Genomic DNA, 15,444 nt, shown 5'->3' on the forward strand with positions numbered 1-15,444 from the left:
AGTCTCCTCCTGAGATGCTAGTCTGAACCCTAGAGAATCATCGTATATGAAGAGTCAGGCCCCCAAGTGCTGTCCGAGTTTGGATTAAATTGATGCTGGGTGGGAGGGGTATTCCAAATGAGGGGGCAACTGCAAGGTCATGGTTCAGTCTGAACCTTAAATAATCATGGTACAAGACCTGAACCATGGCCTTACCCCTTTGTTTAGAATGCCCTCCCAAATCCCTGCCACAGAAATTCACTATCAATTTAATCCAAACTCGCACAGTACTTGGGGGACTGAATCTTCTCTCAGTTACATCAGTGTCAATAAGTAGCGACCGTGCTGGAGTCAGAGGGTTCACACTGGTGTCAATGAGAGGAAAATCTGAGCACTTGTGTGTATTTCACATCCAGAATTGATTCATTCTTCTCCTAATTGGGATTGAGCTCAAGTTGAGTGTGTTGCCCCCTCCTGATCCCCAATGGTTCTACAGCTTCTTATTCTTCTTTCTGGAGGTAGGTGACCCACTTTAGGACTAGTGGGTACTGAGTTCTGTGTGTGCAGTGCCTCCAACAAGTAACTACATTCAGAACAAGAGAAAGACCAAGGAAAGTGTAGATCCTCTATTTAGTGGGGAAGGAGAACTAATAACTGACAACATCAAAGTGTTTAACCTCTATTTTGCTTCAGTCTTCTTGTACTCTACACAATAAATATTAACAAGGTGGACGAAACACAAGCCAAAATAGGGAAAGAACAGGATAAAGACTAGTTAGAAAAGTTAGATGTATTCAAGTCTGCAGAGCCTGATGAAATTCATCCTAAGGTACTTAAGGAACTAGCTCAAACAATCCGGGAACCATTAGGAGTTATTTTTGAGAACTCATGGAGGACAGGACTCCAGAAGACTAGAGAAGTGCAAACATAGTACGTGTCTTTAAAAAGGGGAACAAAGAGGCCCTGGGGAATTATTGAACAGTCAGCCAAAATTCAGTACCTTGAAAGATACTGAAACAAATTATTAAACAATCAATTTGTAAGCACTTAGAGGACAATAGTGTTATATGGAATAGCCAGCTAGGATTTGTCAAGAACAAATGATGCCATACCAATCTAATTTCCTTCTTTGACAGGCGATAAGGGGAAAGCTGTAGATGTAATTTATCTTGATTTTAGTCAGGCTTTTGACACAATCCCACATAACATTCTCATAAACAAATTAGGCAAATTTGGTCTAGATGAAATTACTATAAGGTGGGTACATAACTGGTTGAAAGACTATACTCAAAGATTAGGTATCAATTGGTTTGCTGTCAAACCTGGGGGATGTATCTGCTGAGGTCTCGCAAGGGTCTGTCCTGGGTCCAGTACTATTCAATGTTTTCATTAATGGCTTCAATAATGGAGCAGAGAGTATGGTTATAAAATTAACAGATGACACCAAGCTGGAGGGGTTGCAAGCATTTTGGAGGACAGGATTAAAATTCAAAACAACCTTGACAAATTGGAGAATTGGTCTGAATTCATCAAGATGAAATTCAGTAAAAATAAGTGCAAAGTACTTCACTTCAAAAGGAAAAATCAAATGCACAATTACAAAATGGGGAATAACTGTCTTGGCAGTAGTACTGAGGAAAAGGAACAGAGGGTTATAGCGGATCACAAATTGAATACGAGTTAACAACATGATGTAGTTGCAAAAAAAGGCTAATATCATTCTGGGGTGTACTAACAAGAGTGTCATATGTAAGACATGGGAGATAATTGTCCTGCTCAATTTGGCACTGGTGAGGCCTCAGCTGGAGAACTGTGTCCAATTTTGGGCACCACACTTTGGAAAAGATGTGGACAAAATCTTTAGTCTTGAGAATAGGAGACTGAGGGAAGACCTGATAACACTCTTCAAATATATTAAGGGCTATTGTAAAGAGGACTGTGATCAATTGATCTCCAAGAAATAATGTGTTTAATCTGCAACAAGGGAGATTTAGGTTAGATATTAGGAAGAATTTTCTAACTATAAGGGTAATTAAACTCTGGAATAGGCTTCCAAGGGAGGTTGTGGAATCCCCGTCATTGGAGAACAGGTTGGACAAACACCTGTCAGGAATGATCTAGGTTTACTTGGTCCTGCCTCAGTCTTGATGCCCTCTTGAGGTCCCTTCCAGCCCTACATTTCTATGATTCTGTGACTGGGTGAACAAACAAATAGCAATCCTTATGACCTCAAAGATATTACAATTGATAACAACAGGGAATTAAGGACCAACTGATAAGAATAAACAATACTGTATTCCCGGAGAGGACTATGGTGAATTAAAAGAAGGGCAAGGGAATCAAGTAAATGAGACCTGGACCAACACCACAACAACACACACTAAAAGCCCACAAATTAAGTCATTACAGTACAATAAGAAAGTCTCCCCATGCAGCTTATATGGGTATGGGAGCTGTATCTCCATGCAAAGGGCTAAAATCCTTGCTGGGAGGCACACAGCTCTTCTTTTTGGCTGGAGTGAGTCCCTGTGAGCTTCAAGGCTCCCGGTGTAAACGAGGCCTCTCAGATGCTGCTGGCAGTCAGTCCTCTCTGGTGAAGAGAACAAAACGGGTGTCTGGTAGAATTATTCATATAGCTGATTTTGTAGTTTGCTGGCACTTCTGATATTTTAAGGTGTTTTTTAATGATTTTTTTTCAAAATTTTAATTGAATCAAAAAGTCTAAAAAACACAATTTACTTCACATTGAACAAAATGTGGTGTTTGACACGAAACAAAATGTTTCTTTTAGATTTAAGCTTTTTTAAAAAAAGGTTGTTGATTTTTTTTTAATAAAATGGAAGGAAATTTCAAAATGGAACATGTTGAATTGAAAACAAAAAATGTTTCTTTTCAAAAATGTTGAAATTAAACATTTCTCAGAGAACTATTTGTATTTAATAGAAGGAGTGTGAAGAGAGGCCAGATTGGCTTATGGTGAAGGCCCTGAATCGGAACTCAGCGGTCTCTATTCCTAGCTTTGCTACAGACTTCCTGCCTGACCTTGGGCAGGTTACTTAATCGGTGTGCCATCTCAATTCTCCATTTGCAAAATGGATATAATATATCACCTCTGTTTAGAGGTATTGGAGGATAAATTCATTAACACGTATGAGACATGCAAGTATTATGACAATGAGTGCCATAAAAAAACTATATCTATGGCTTACATTTTCCAGATTGCTTGCAAAATCCACGCTTAGGAAAGTTTGTGTTTTGTGTATTTTTCTACAATGTCCAGAGGTCAAAGCAAAAGTTTATAACCTGGTCATGCAGGTTTGAGGGTCAAGCTTAAAAGAAATCCTCCTTGTCCATTTGCATTGTCTGTCTTATAAAATGGCCAACCTATTCTCCCCACAGATTACCCTAGCAACAATCGGCTACGGTGACAAGACCCCCAAAACCTGGGAGGGGAGGCTGATAGCAGCCACATTCTCTCTTATCGGAGTGTCATTTTTTGCTCTTCCTGCCGTAAGTACTGTCCTTCTGTTTGTTTTTACAAAACACAGAGTTAATGATGTAGAAAGTAAAGGAATAGCCTCCCTTCTATGCAGATTCCACCAGAAATTCAACTGGGAGCCTGCAGTTCAATGACTCTCAAGCTGGAATCTTGAGCACATTCATGCATAGTGTGGGGAAAGCAATCTCTTTTCTCCTTGTGGCTAAGATAAAATGGAGCCTAGTCTGAATTATCCTGTGTGCTGTGCAGAACTTTAGAGCTAAGCCTATAAACAGGAGAATTATTCAGATTTTGTTACAAACATGAGACTTGGACCAAATTTGCAAAAAGGGTGAAGGTAAAGTTTTTAAGAAGTGACTTAAGCCCTTAACCTCATTGAAAAGCAATATGGCTTGAATTTCAATGCAGCTTAGGTGCCTAAATACCTTTAAAAATCTGGACTTAGATTCCTAAGTTGCTTTTGAAAATGGCACTTGATCACCAAAGCCCCAAAGATCACCAAGTTATTTTTGAAAAGTTTACCCTTGATCAGAAAGCTGCTCATGTGAGGTTGGTCCAAGATTTGGGTGACCTGGGCCCAACCTGTGGTTTCAAGTGGAAACGATGCAAAACTTGGAGCTTGAGATTGGTTTCCTTTAGCTCAAAACTTAAAAAGAAATTCATGGGGGATGGGAGCCCAGGTGATCCAGTATCCAGAATATGGTTCATATGCACCCCCTTTAGATCACAACCACAGAGTTTAAGCTCAGTTCTGACTGAAACAGTGAAGGAGGAAAACAGACCAGCTGCACATCTTGTCATTGGGAAGGCAGTAGAAGACCAAGAAGCTTTTTGAGGAGCTTGTAATGAAACCATGTGAAGCGCGGGCCTAGGTGAAGGCAAGGTTTGTCAGAAAACTATGATGCCCTGTGAACTAGAACTGCCGGAAAAGCGCACTGAACCCCATGCGAATTGCCCCCATTAATTCCCCACAGCTCTGATTATCTCATCCACAGGTTTTAAGAGAACTTTCTCCTCAGAATTTCTGTTGTTGTTGTGTTTTCAATCAAACAACGCCTGACAGCCATTACCACCTCTGCTTTTAGGGCATCTTGGGTTCAGGGCTGGCTCTGAAAGTCCAGGAACAACATCGTCAGAAACATTTTGAGAAAAGAAGAAAGCCGGCAGCAGAACTTATACAGGTTTGGATTCTCTACGTTTCCATCTTGAAATGATACTGTATAAATAAAAATTGGATACAATTAACTTAGGCTTGAATAGAGACTGGGAGTGGTTAAGTCATTATGCAAGGTAACCTATTTCCCCTTGTTTTTTCCTAGCCGCCCCCCCACCCCCCCTCCACTGTTCCTCAGATGTTCATGTTAAACCCTGGATTTGTGCTGGAAATGGCCCACCTTGATTATCATACACATTGTAAGGAGAGTGATCACTTTAGATAAGCTATTACCAGCAGGAGAGTGGGGTGGGGGAGAGAAAACCTTTTGAAGTGATAAACACCCATTTTTTCATGGTCTGTGTGTATAAAACATCCTCACTGCATTTTCCACTTTATGCATCCGATGAAGTGAGCTGTAGCTCACAAAAGCTTATGCTCAAACAAATTGGTTAGTCTCTAAGGTGCCACAAGTACTCCTTTTCTTTTTGCAAATACAGACTAACATGGCTGCTACTCTGAAACCTGTATAAATAAGGGCACTATGTAATGGAGTAAGGGATTCTCCCTTGAAGTTCTTATTTCCCTGTGCCCTACATGGGAAGTTGTGTTCTGTAATGCAGATATATACTTTGAGGTCAGACAAGATGATCAAATGGTCCCTTCTGGCTGTAAAATCTATGAGTTCACAAAACACCTGTTCCTTTTAGAGCAAAAGTGGCTTTGCTACAAATTCACATGTTCAAAGTGAAATTAGTCGTTCTGCTGAAATTTTCTAGGCAGCCTCCCCTCCAACATCCATTTCAGTGGCACAGAGTCACCTGAAACCAGATGGCAAAACCTTTGGCACTATGCGCTGCGTGTGTGTGTGGGCGGGGAAGAGGAGGAATCAGCTGTTTTGCAAGGCCCCAGTTTCCACTGTTTCCCTTGGGAGACTATCCCACATACAGAGATGCCACAGGCTTTTTGTTGCTGTAAAAACTCATAAATGTACAGAATATTGGTCAGTAGTGACTACTGGGTTACAACTTAACACAGAAGTCCATTTACTTTAATGCAAAGACTGCCATTGGCTCCACTGGATTTGGATCAGAGCCTTAGATTTTATTTTGTATAATTAAATGTAAAATTGGTAGCTTGAAGGTTGATCTGTTTGACAAAAATCCAATATGCACTGTAGGCCATGACCTGAATCAAATGACATCAATGGCAAAACTTTTACAGTGGGACCAAGATTACTTTCTTTGAAATCAATGGGAGCGGCGGGTATTTATGACCTCTCAGGGTCAGACCCATTCTTTGGAGAAATAGGTTGAACAGCATACTTTTGCAGTAAAAATGTTTCCTAGCAAAGCACAGGATACCGTGGAGAAGTCTGGAGAGGTTGATTCACTGACATTAAAGAATCACTGCATAACAGGCAGCCAGGGTAACCACAGTACTGCTGTTTATGTGCTAGTGGAAGTTTGATAGGAGTTATGTGCTAATGTTTAAAATCACTCAGCAAAACTTTCCACAGCAGTAAATTAACCTGATTGCTGCCCCCTAACCATGGCTCTTTCTGATTCCCAGAAACATCAGACAGATCACATGTTCTACATTTTACTAAGCTAGATGCTCTTTTAGATTTATCAGACTTTAGAATAAAGCAAGATTAGTAAAATGTAACCTCTTCCGGGTATCTGAAAGCAATGGGCAGTGCACAGTATTCTGTCACATATGCCCCTGAGAACAGTTTTTGAGGACTACTGTCCGAGAGCATCGTTTTCTTATTATAAGCCTTACATGAACTATGGCACCATCTAATGGAAACTTTCAATATTGCTGTATAATAATTCAGTGCGACTCACTGAATATGTCCATTGTTATCTTCTTTTGAACTAAGAGGCGTATTAACTGGCTGCATTCACTTATAAGCACAGATAAACATTTCCCCTAATGCTATTACTGTCCCTTTATATTGTTATCCAGGCTGCCTGGAGGTACTATGCTACTAACCCAAACCGGATGGATCTCGTCGCCACCTGGAGGTTTTATGAATCAATTGTATCGTTTCCGTATTTCAGGCAAGTGTGCTGCCCCCTCTGATCAGTAACACCCTATACAGCAGAACTCAGATAGGACATGGGATGTGGAATTTATGTGGATAAACAAGGTTTTGGATAATTGGGCTTTCTCAGTGTTACTGCTGCAAATCAGGGGAACATCACCACTTTCAGTTTAGAGGGAGGTTTCAGGCATAAGGGGTTCTGTTGCATACACCAATATATCTTTCTGATCAGTTTCTGTTTTGATATTTTATTGTTCACCACATTCCTTTACTATTGTTTAGTGAAAATCCATTTAGTGTGTGTGGACTTTTCTATATTGGGGATGATAATTCAGTTCATTAGAGGCAGGGAAACTAATTGTGAAATCTTGGAGTTTTTGAAAAGTGGGGACTATGTGTTGGAAAAACATTTATATGTTGCTTCTCTTTGTGTTTTGATTTACAGACCATTCTCCTAGACTTCCTTAAGGACTGGGCTCTGCAGCCCTCATAACTTAGTTTAAATACTTCTCATAGGGTTGCGCAAATGGAGGAGGATTTTAAATAATTAGAATAAAAACCATCACAAAAACCCATTCCTTATGAATTGAAATGTAAAGTATGGCCTTAGATATGGAGTTAATACATGGTTATATGAAAAGCAAGTGTAAAAACGACAACTTACAAAATACATTCCGCATATCACTATAGAGCAATACAATAACACATGTTAGCTGATTTAATATTCTGGCCAGTGGGGAACAGTGGTGTGTGCATGTGCGTGTACAGGCATGCACACACATACACATTCATATAATACACACAAATACAAATACCCACACGCACACACTCAGGATAATCTGCTTCCTGTCTCTCGATGGAATTGACAAAAGTATTTTTTCTCATTAACTTTGCAGAGCGAATACAGCTATGGGAATGTGAGTTGGATTCTGTTGTACTTCAGTTATCATTTACAAAATTAGAAGCTGTGCTCTGATTTCTACATATTTTTTTTGAATGATGGAGTAAGAGGAGGGAAGAACTCAACTTGTTTTTCAGATTCAGGTTCTGTTTGACAAGTTGGTAGTCTCAAAACTATTTCTGGGTGTAAACTGAGCACGCTTGATCCTAAAATCATGTAGAGAAAATAAATATGGAACCCTCCAAATGCCATTTTAGCTTAAATGACTTTTCTGATTCTATATTGTATTTTAGTTCACCAGAAAATGTTTCCTCTTCACAAGAAAAAAAACCCCTAAATCTATTCAGGAGATGCTATTTATAGGCTCCACTCAAGCGTGGGAGAACCCCCCTAGATTCCAATAAATTCAGGAGGAAGATCCCAGTGGAAAGAAAAGGATGTACCTGATTTTTAACACTTCACAGAAATAAACTGAGCAAAGAGATGACCACTTTTCTTTAAAATAATCTTAATATATAATAATTAAAAATAATAAAGCTCAAAGCAATAGAAAGAACGGAATTCTGTTTAAAATCTTATGCTTTGCCCATCGCAGCGGTATCTGAATTCCTTGACTTGAGATGAACAAAAGACAGTGGGAGACTTATGGTAGGAAATATTACAAAACATCTGCAGAAGGCTGTGTCATTTATCCGTTGCTTCAAGGCATTGCATGAATCTTAGAAATTGTCCCAATTAGGCAGGCATGTCGCTTTTCAGATGTCAGTTAAGTGAACTCTGCTGTGCAAGGCTTTTTTTTTGTGGTATTATACATTTCTCTGCTACTCTCTTCTGCAGATGTCATGGGTAAGTAGCAGGGTGGATTTGATTTAAATCAAATTGATTTAAATCATGATTTATATCACTAGTCAGGAAGACTCAATTTAATCATGGATTTCTACATAAAAGTGCATTCTTGGTTGTTATAACCTTAATACATATTCTTCACAACTCAGAGATAGATGTAGGTTTTCAAAATAAATCGCTTGAAGATTAGTTTTACAGCTGTATCAGAAAATGAATGATTGTTTGGTTATTTCATTTACCAAAGATAATTTTAGCAGATACTTATGAAGTCATTGGGAGATGAACTATCTCCAATTCAACAGGTTAATCATTAATATTTGGAGGATTTTCTTGCCATGCTGTATTAGGAGGATAGACATTTAAATTGTTTTATTTAACTAAAACAACATTATGTAGTCTGGATTTTTTTCTTCAACAGCAAACATATAATATTTTAACAAAACAAGCATATGAATGTTTGAATTTAGTTAAACATTCAAGTTTTTTTAAATCAGGTTTGTTTTTGTTAAAATTGTTTTTAACTAATATAGTTCAATGAAATATTTAAAAAAGAAATTAAATCGACTATGTCAGCCAGGTCAACATAAGAAACTTAAAATGATTGGCTTCTGCAGATAACTCAGTTATCTGCATCTTCATTTTCCTGTTTGTTCATAATCTGGAAAAGAAAAACAAGCTTCTTTTCCAGGTCCCAAACAATTTCTCAATTTGGAATGAATTAGACCAAAGGAAGAAAATATTGTTTCTACACCGGAAGAAGAAGCTACTGCTGTTAAAAGTGAGATTTTCACTTAAACAGTCTCTGAATCCAAGTTCTTAAGTGACTTCCACCAGTTCACTGGTGTAACTTTCTTTAAAATATCATCAGCAAACATATATTTCTTGAATGATTCACCCTTAGCTCTGAAGTTTATTATAACTGGCATTATGGAGGGATGATTGCTGGATGTCCATGTCATAGCCAACTCCTCTTCTTCAGCAGTTAAGGTTTGACCCTGATACCGAGTATTGAGAATATTTGCAAGAAAATGAGCTGCAAATAGTGCTTGTCCCATTCATTTTTTTAATGCTTGTAATTTAACTCTGTCATTGCATATTTCTCTTTTTAAAATCTCACTCAGTTCCTTCCAAATTTCAACAGCGTCAGCAATAAACAGCTATTTCCCTGCATCTTCTTCAAGGCTACAGAAATAGGCTTCAGGGTACTCAGCACGTGTTCAACATTTCTCTTAAGCCCTGTGTTGAGAACATTGGCTGTGACAGGGCCATCTATTTTTTCATGATTTGGTTCACAAACTGTCATCAGATTAGGCCAGTTCTTAATCTAGTGCTCAAAACAGTCCACTACCGAGTTCCATCACACGTCTTGTGGGAGAGCTAGCTTGGTTCCTCCCACCTTTTTTCAGAGAAGTTGCTGCCAGTTGGTTGTTACGGAAGTATTTTGCAATTTCAACAACATTAGCCTTTATTTCTGGAACACTGAAGTCTTTGGCTAGGAGGTGCATCAAATGAGCACGGCAACTGTATGTTATTAGCTTGGGACTCTCTTCACTCTCTTCTAAATTTCTTCTCATCTTGGATACATTTGCAGCATTATCTGTGACCAAGCTGCGTACTAGACATTTGAATTTTTTTTCAGGTTGTTATAGCTTTTACTGCTACTTCTTGTAATGTGTGTGCTGTGTGCACATTTCCTGATGTATCAATTGTTTCTGTAAGGAAGACATTCCCTTCTTCTGTTGTCACACAAGCACATACAACAGGATCATTGTGGACATTGCTCTACCCACCAAGACTTAGGTTAACAATTTCACCCTCTCGACCTTTTGCAGACTGCTCAATTTCTCTTTCATACACTTTATCCAGCAATTTTCCTGCGACTTCTGCTCTGTTGGGTGGACTGTATCCTGGTCTTAATGACTGACCCATGTTAATGAAGTATGGATTCTCAATCATACGGAAAGGAGAGTTTGTTGCATGAACAAACCGGACAATTTTTTCATCAATTACCTCTTTTTGTAATCTGCTGGTTCTTATCACAAATTTATCTATGGTTGTTTCTGGGTGATGGAGATTTTTTTTTCTTTTTGCAACTGTGGCTATGTGACATACATGATGTGACTGAAACACTATCATTGGCAGATAACTCTGAAACTATAGAAAATTATTGTGATCTTGGATAGTGGAGGTGGATAGTCTTCAGAATCCTGCATGTTGAGGATGGATTCTCCTAAACAAAATAAGTCAATGCAGTTATTTAATTAGTATTACCATACTGCTCATTTAGTATTACTCATTGCATTCACTGATACTCAGTACTACTTTAAAGGTGAAATTGTAAAAGGACGATCTGCTTATTTCAGCTATTTATTTTTTTTCAAAACTGCATCTAAAATGATAGTACCATAGAGTAATAGCTATATTTATATAAGATCCTGCACGTTCCTTTCATCATCTTCAATGCAACTTCCTCCTGAGACGGAACGCTTCTCATGATGTTGTTTTATTCAGGCAACCAGGCCTTGCATTTCTTTGTTGCACTGTTTGCATTTTGCACGCATGCCAGTCTTACCCACAGATAGAGGAATTTCATTAAAATATTCCCAAACTGGGTCTCTTTTCAGCTTGCTGCCATTATGTTTTCCCTTCTAGTGAGAGACTGGTATGGTAGATCTCAAATCAATGAAGGCTACACTCAGAAAGACCTCAAGACTTCTGGAATATGCTACTCAAAAAGTTTCACTTTTGTTTCTACTGCCTGTTCCTCCCTGCTCACATTTATCTCCAGCCTTCTTCTCCTTGTCCAGATCTATTCTGCCCCCAACAATCTTCTATTCATTGAACTTTTTGAAACTTTGCACTTTTAGAGAGAGGTAAGGGATTGACTCTGTGTACACAAATTTGCAGAGGGACAATAAGGTTGAGGTCTGCTATTTCTCACCTCTATATATTATTTATTTATTTAAAACCATTTTTACTGTTAACAAGAATGATATCTCTGGAGACACAAATCCACAGTTTGAGAACTGCAAAATTAAGCATCTCTGATGGTATCTTCTAGACTGAGCACTGAGTCCCATTGTGTAGATAGAAAGATTAACCTAAATAATCTATACAGAAGCCCCTGGAAACCTAATTCATGAACTATTGGAACTCATTTACAAAACTTTTCTTAAATATTACATGAATATATTGTCTCATACTATACAATTAGAATTTATAATCCCTATTCCATGATGAGAAATCTTTGAGCTATAATATATCTTAATTAAAACTATCTTTAGATAGGTTTTTTTCCTCAAAAAGCATTTTATCAAAAAAATGCAATTTTAAATTTAAAAAAATCAGATTATTTTTTAAAAAAATCATTGATCTTTATCCACCCTGGTAAGTAGGGAGCCTGCTTTTAGAGAGGGCTTTGTGGAATCACACAGCTGGGAAACAAGCTAGGAAAAATCTACCTGATGAAAAGGCCTTTGATCTTTCTTTTCTTTTCTTTCTATTGGCTTGTCTACACAAACAAATAGTTTGTGACCAGCTGGGGTGTGAATCTACCCCACAGAATCTGCAGATTAATTGTCCATGTGGACCCTGTTCATGCACATTAGCAGTCTGTTAGTTAACTTTGATCTAGTCCTCTTTGAAATGGGAGAACGAGCAGAACTTGGCTTTTAACAAAGAGGAAAACTAAGAGTCTATTATGGAGTCAATTTCCTTTTGTAGTATTCTGGATTTCACCCAGCATGACATCTCAGGAGCAGCTTTGTGTGCCTTCATTTTGAATCATGAGGGCACTTGTAACCTGGATTTTACAGGAGACCTTGGGAATAGATGGCCAACATGCACAGAACTGACAGTATTTTTTTATATGTAAGGGTTTTGTTAATGCTGAGGGTTCTTCCCCCTCCCTCTTGAACTGTATTGGCCAGAGTGTTCTGACATCACAATGATGGGCATGGTATCAGAACCCACGTAGAACAGAATAATTAACTGAACTAATGTTGGCCTTTTGTAAGTGGAACTATTTAATTGTCTAATGAATCCAGGGAGGGAAGGGCTAAGTGATTTTTATAATTGTATCCCTTTGCAGCCATTAGTTGAGGATAGGCTACTGTAGTGGAGAGAGTTCATGAGAAACAAGGTTTTTGGGGGAAGTGGGGGATCATCTTTTTTTCTTGTTGATTGTTTTGTTTTCAAATCTGCTCTCTGAGTTTAGGTGCCAAAAACCAGAAACAGCCCAAATTAATGGAAACTTTTGCAGACCTGGGTATGAGCCTTTCTGTTCCTCAGTTTCCTGCCTGTACATGGGGATAATAATCCTTCCTCACATTGAGCTCTATAGGTTAAAAGTATCATATGAATACTAAGTATTACAATTACTCTCTACTATTGATCCCTACTAGTGCAGCATTGTGCCTACAGTGGATACACATAGAGTTTGTTCCAGTTATGGTGTTATCACTGATTCCAGCAACATTCTGTGGACGCAAAATATGACTGGAGTTTGTAATGTCTCTGCAAGAGGACTAAACTTGATGTGCTCACTGTACTTATAGTTAGCAGCAGTTAGCATTCCACAGTATTTCTTTAAATTGGTTTGGGGAAGCATTTGTTTACATCTGAAACCAGTAAGCTGAGAGAGAAAAGAACATGTCACATTTCCATTAGTGAAAGAATAACTCACAATTTGTTTTACTCACAACATCTTTCACCCTGACTGGTCTGGGATATATTATAAAATAAATCTTCCAGGGGGAAAACCCCTTGGAAGTATTTATTTAGGACTCGGTTAATTTTTCTACTCTTCTCATTTGTCTCTCTACTACTTCAGTCTTTAGTTTCACACTGTCCATTGAAAAAATTAAACCATTTCCAAAGAGGTCCTTGAGCTCAGTGTTTGTTCAAAATGTTAATTCTCAGCTCCCTCAATGGAGCAGGTGACCATTGGGAGTTCTGACTCAGTGGTGCGATATCAAGCTGGCCCATCCAGGCAAGCCTACCTGGGTGACTTTACAATTGAAGCAAAATGTGGAACTTAACTGCTGCTCTGCCCTATGTGATAGACCTAGCTATTCGCTGAAGACTGGGTCCTCAATGTAAGGGTCATAAACAGGTTTGCATGGGGTTATACCCACCTTCTTTTCTTTATAGCTAGTTGGGAGGGGAATGCCAGAGCTTTTTCTGTTGTAACACAGGTTGCAGTATGGAAAAGATGAGAACCACTGCTCTACAGCAATGCCAGAAAGAAAACTTCTAAATTTAACACACACTTCTTCTCTCCTTGCTTTTTCCTATTGCTTTCGCTCTTCTTTTCCCCAAAAGAAAAGAGCAATTGGATGGTACTGCCAGGTATGTAACTGTCATGATTATATCCTTGCTTTAATATCATGGTTGAAGAATGCCTTATGGTTAATGTTTTGCTTGTAGGCTCACATGCCATGAACAAAAAATGCTATTAACATTGTAAATATTCATTCAAAACAATTTAAACGATGTATTTGAGTGCTTCCTTTATTCTTCCCTTTAATAATGGATCAAAGATAGTATGTGTACAAAATGTATGGTACTGTGGAATTTTTGTAACTAACCTAACTAGTTGTTTATGTGTAAGGATTGGCCTAAATAGACTTCTGTTAGATTAAGTGGTAGAACCATGGCTTAGCATTCAGGTTGTTATTGGGAGAATTTGGGTCTTCTAACTAACATTGTTGGTTAATAACACCGCAATATCTTGATATGAGAAATCATGATTGTTGTAATTCACTACGTTCACAAGCTCTTTGAGAACAGGTGTAATGAAATCCTAAGATAGACGAACATTATTACTAAAGTCCCTTGGCAGTTCTTAAAAAAACAACTCTTATTTAGGGTTTGATGTAATGTCCATTGGCATTCCCAATGGAAGACTCCCATTGACTATGGAGCAGATCCCAACTGAAAAGAAGTAAGGTTTCTTCAGTGACTGAGTAGGGATGTGATATTAGTCAGACTGCAGCTTCTTAACACACTAGGAAAGCACGTATACACCAGGGATAACATTTTCAAAAGCAATTAATTCAGTAGGACTTTGGCTCTGAAGTCACTTTGGTGCTTTTGAAAATATTACCCTAGAATCCCTTCTTTCCCTAGGTTGTGTTTCTTTTGAAACAATAGCAGAATGGTTACTGATCTTGCAATCATTATAACCAGACAGCACAAGGAAATAAGTATTTCATGAGAGGTTGAACCACTCGAGATAAATAGGCAGGTGTGCGCAGTTCCCATTGACCTCAGTAGACTTTGGATCAGGCCCCATGATGCTGTCAATATGACAACTTCCTATCCGATTGCTAATTGTTCTATTACAATTAGCACAATTAAAATTGCTAAGTGACTTGCTCTTCTTTTTAATTAGATCTAATAAAGGATATTATAATTTATATTACACTCCAGTTTTCCTTTAACATTTCATAGAAACAAACGATGAAGGCATGCTTTCTTAGTACAGGGCATGGCACAGAAAGCGACTGGGTTTCCGGTACCTGGAAGCCACAAAGCTCTTAGTGAGAAAGTTGTAGCAGCAAAGTGTATTGTTTGAGCTTTGGAGTGCAGGGGGAGTACGAGGAGTTGAGCTGTGCCTGTCAAAGAGGAGCTAGAAATAAATAACTAGTGTATAGACTCAAATTGAGGCAGGGTTTGGTGATGAACAATAGTTTTTTAAATCTCCATTCTGTGCCCACTGAATTCAGTGGCAAAGCTCCATATGATTTCATTGAGAATAGTGCATGCACACACGCACACAGATATAAATTCAGTATTGTCTTTCTCTCATTTCCATGAACAAATAGAATATTAGTCAGGTGCAGGGGTAGTTTAAGTCAAGACTCTTGCAATCTGGACCCAGTGGTGCAATAGACTCACAGCTGTATGTGACTATTTGGGGTGCTTGGGGAGGAGAGGAAAGGGCCACCGAGGAGGCTGTAGAGGGGGGAAGAGGAATGTATCCAGTGGTGAGGTTACATGAAAGTGTCTGTGAA

General features: G+C 38.5%; 1 protein-coding gene across 2 annotated transcripts in view; it reads left to right on the forward strand.

Annotated features, from left to right (window-relative positions):
* Positions 1-15,444, forward strand: part of KCNQ3 (potassium voltage-gated channel subfamily Q member 3) — a 272,480-nt gene that overhangs the window by 232,900 nt on the left and 24,136 nt on the right. For both annotated transcript variants that reach the window (XM_048841688.2, XM_048841689.2), the window contains 4 exons: positions 3,379-3,489; positions 4,564-4,659; positions 6,603-6,697; positions 13,751-13,777. In XM_048841688.2, coding sequence (XP_048697645.1) covers positions 3,379-3,489; positions 4,564-4,659; positions 6,603-6,697; positions 13,751-13,777 — 329 coding nt within the window. The remainder of the gene's footprint in view (positions 1-3,378; positions 3,490-4,563; positions 4,660-6,602; positions 6,698-13,750; positions 13,778-15,444) is intronic.

This window comes from Caretta caretta, chromosome 2 (genome assembly GCF_965140235.1).
Source record: "Caretta caretta isolate rCarCar2 chromosome 2, rCarCar1.hap1, whole genome shotgun sequence".
NCBI lineage: Eukaryota > Metazoa > Chordata > Testudines > Cheloniidae > Caretta > Caretta caretta.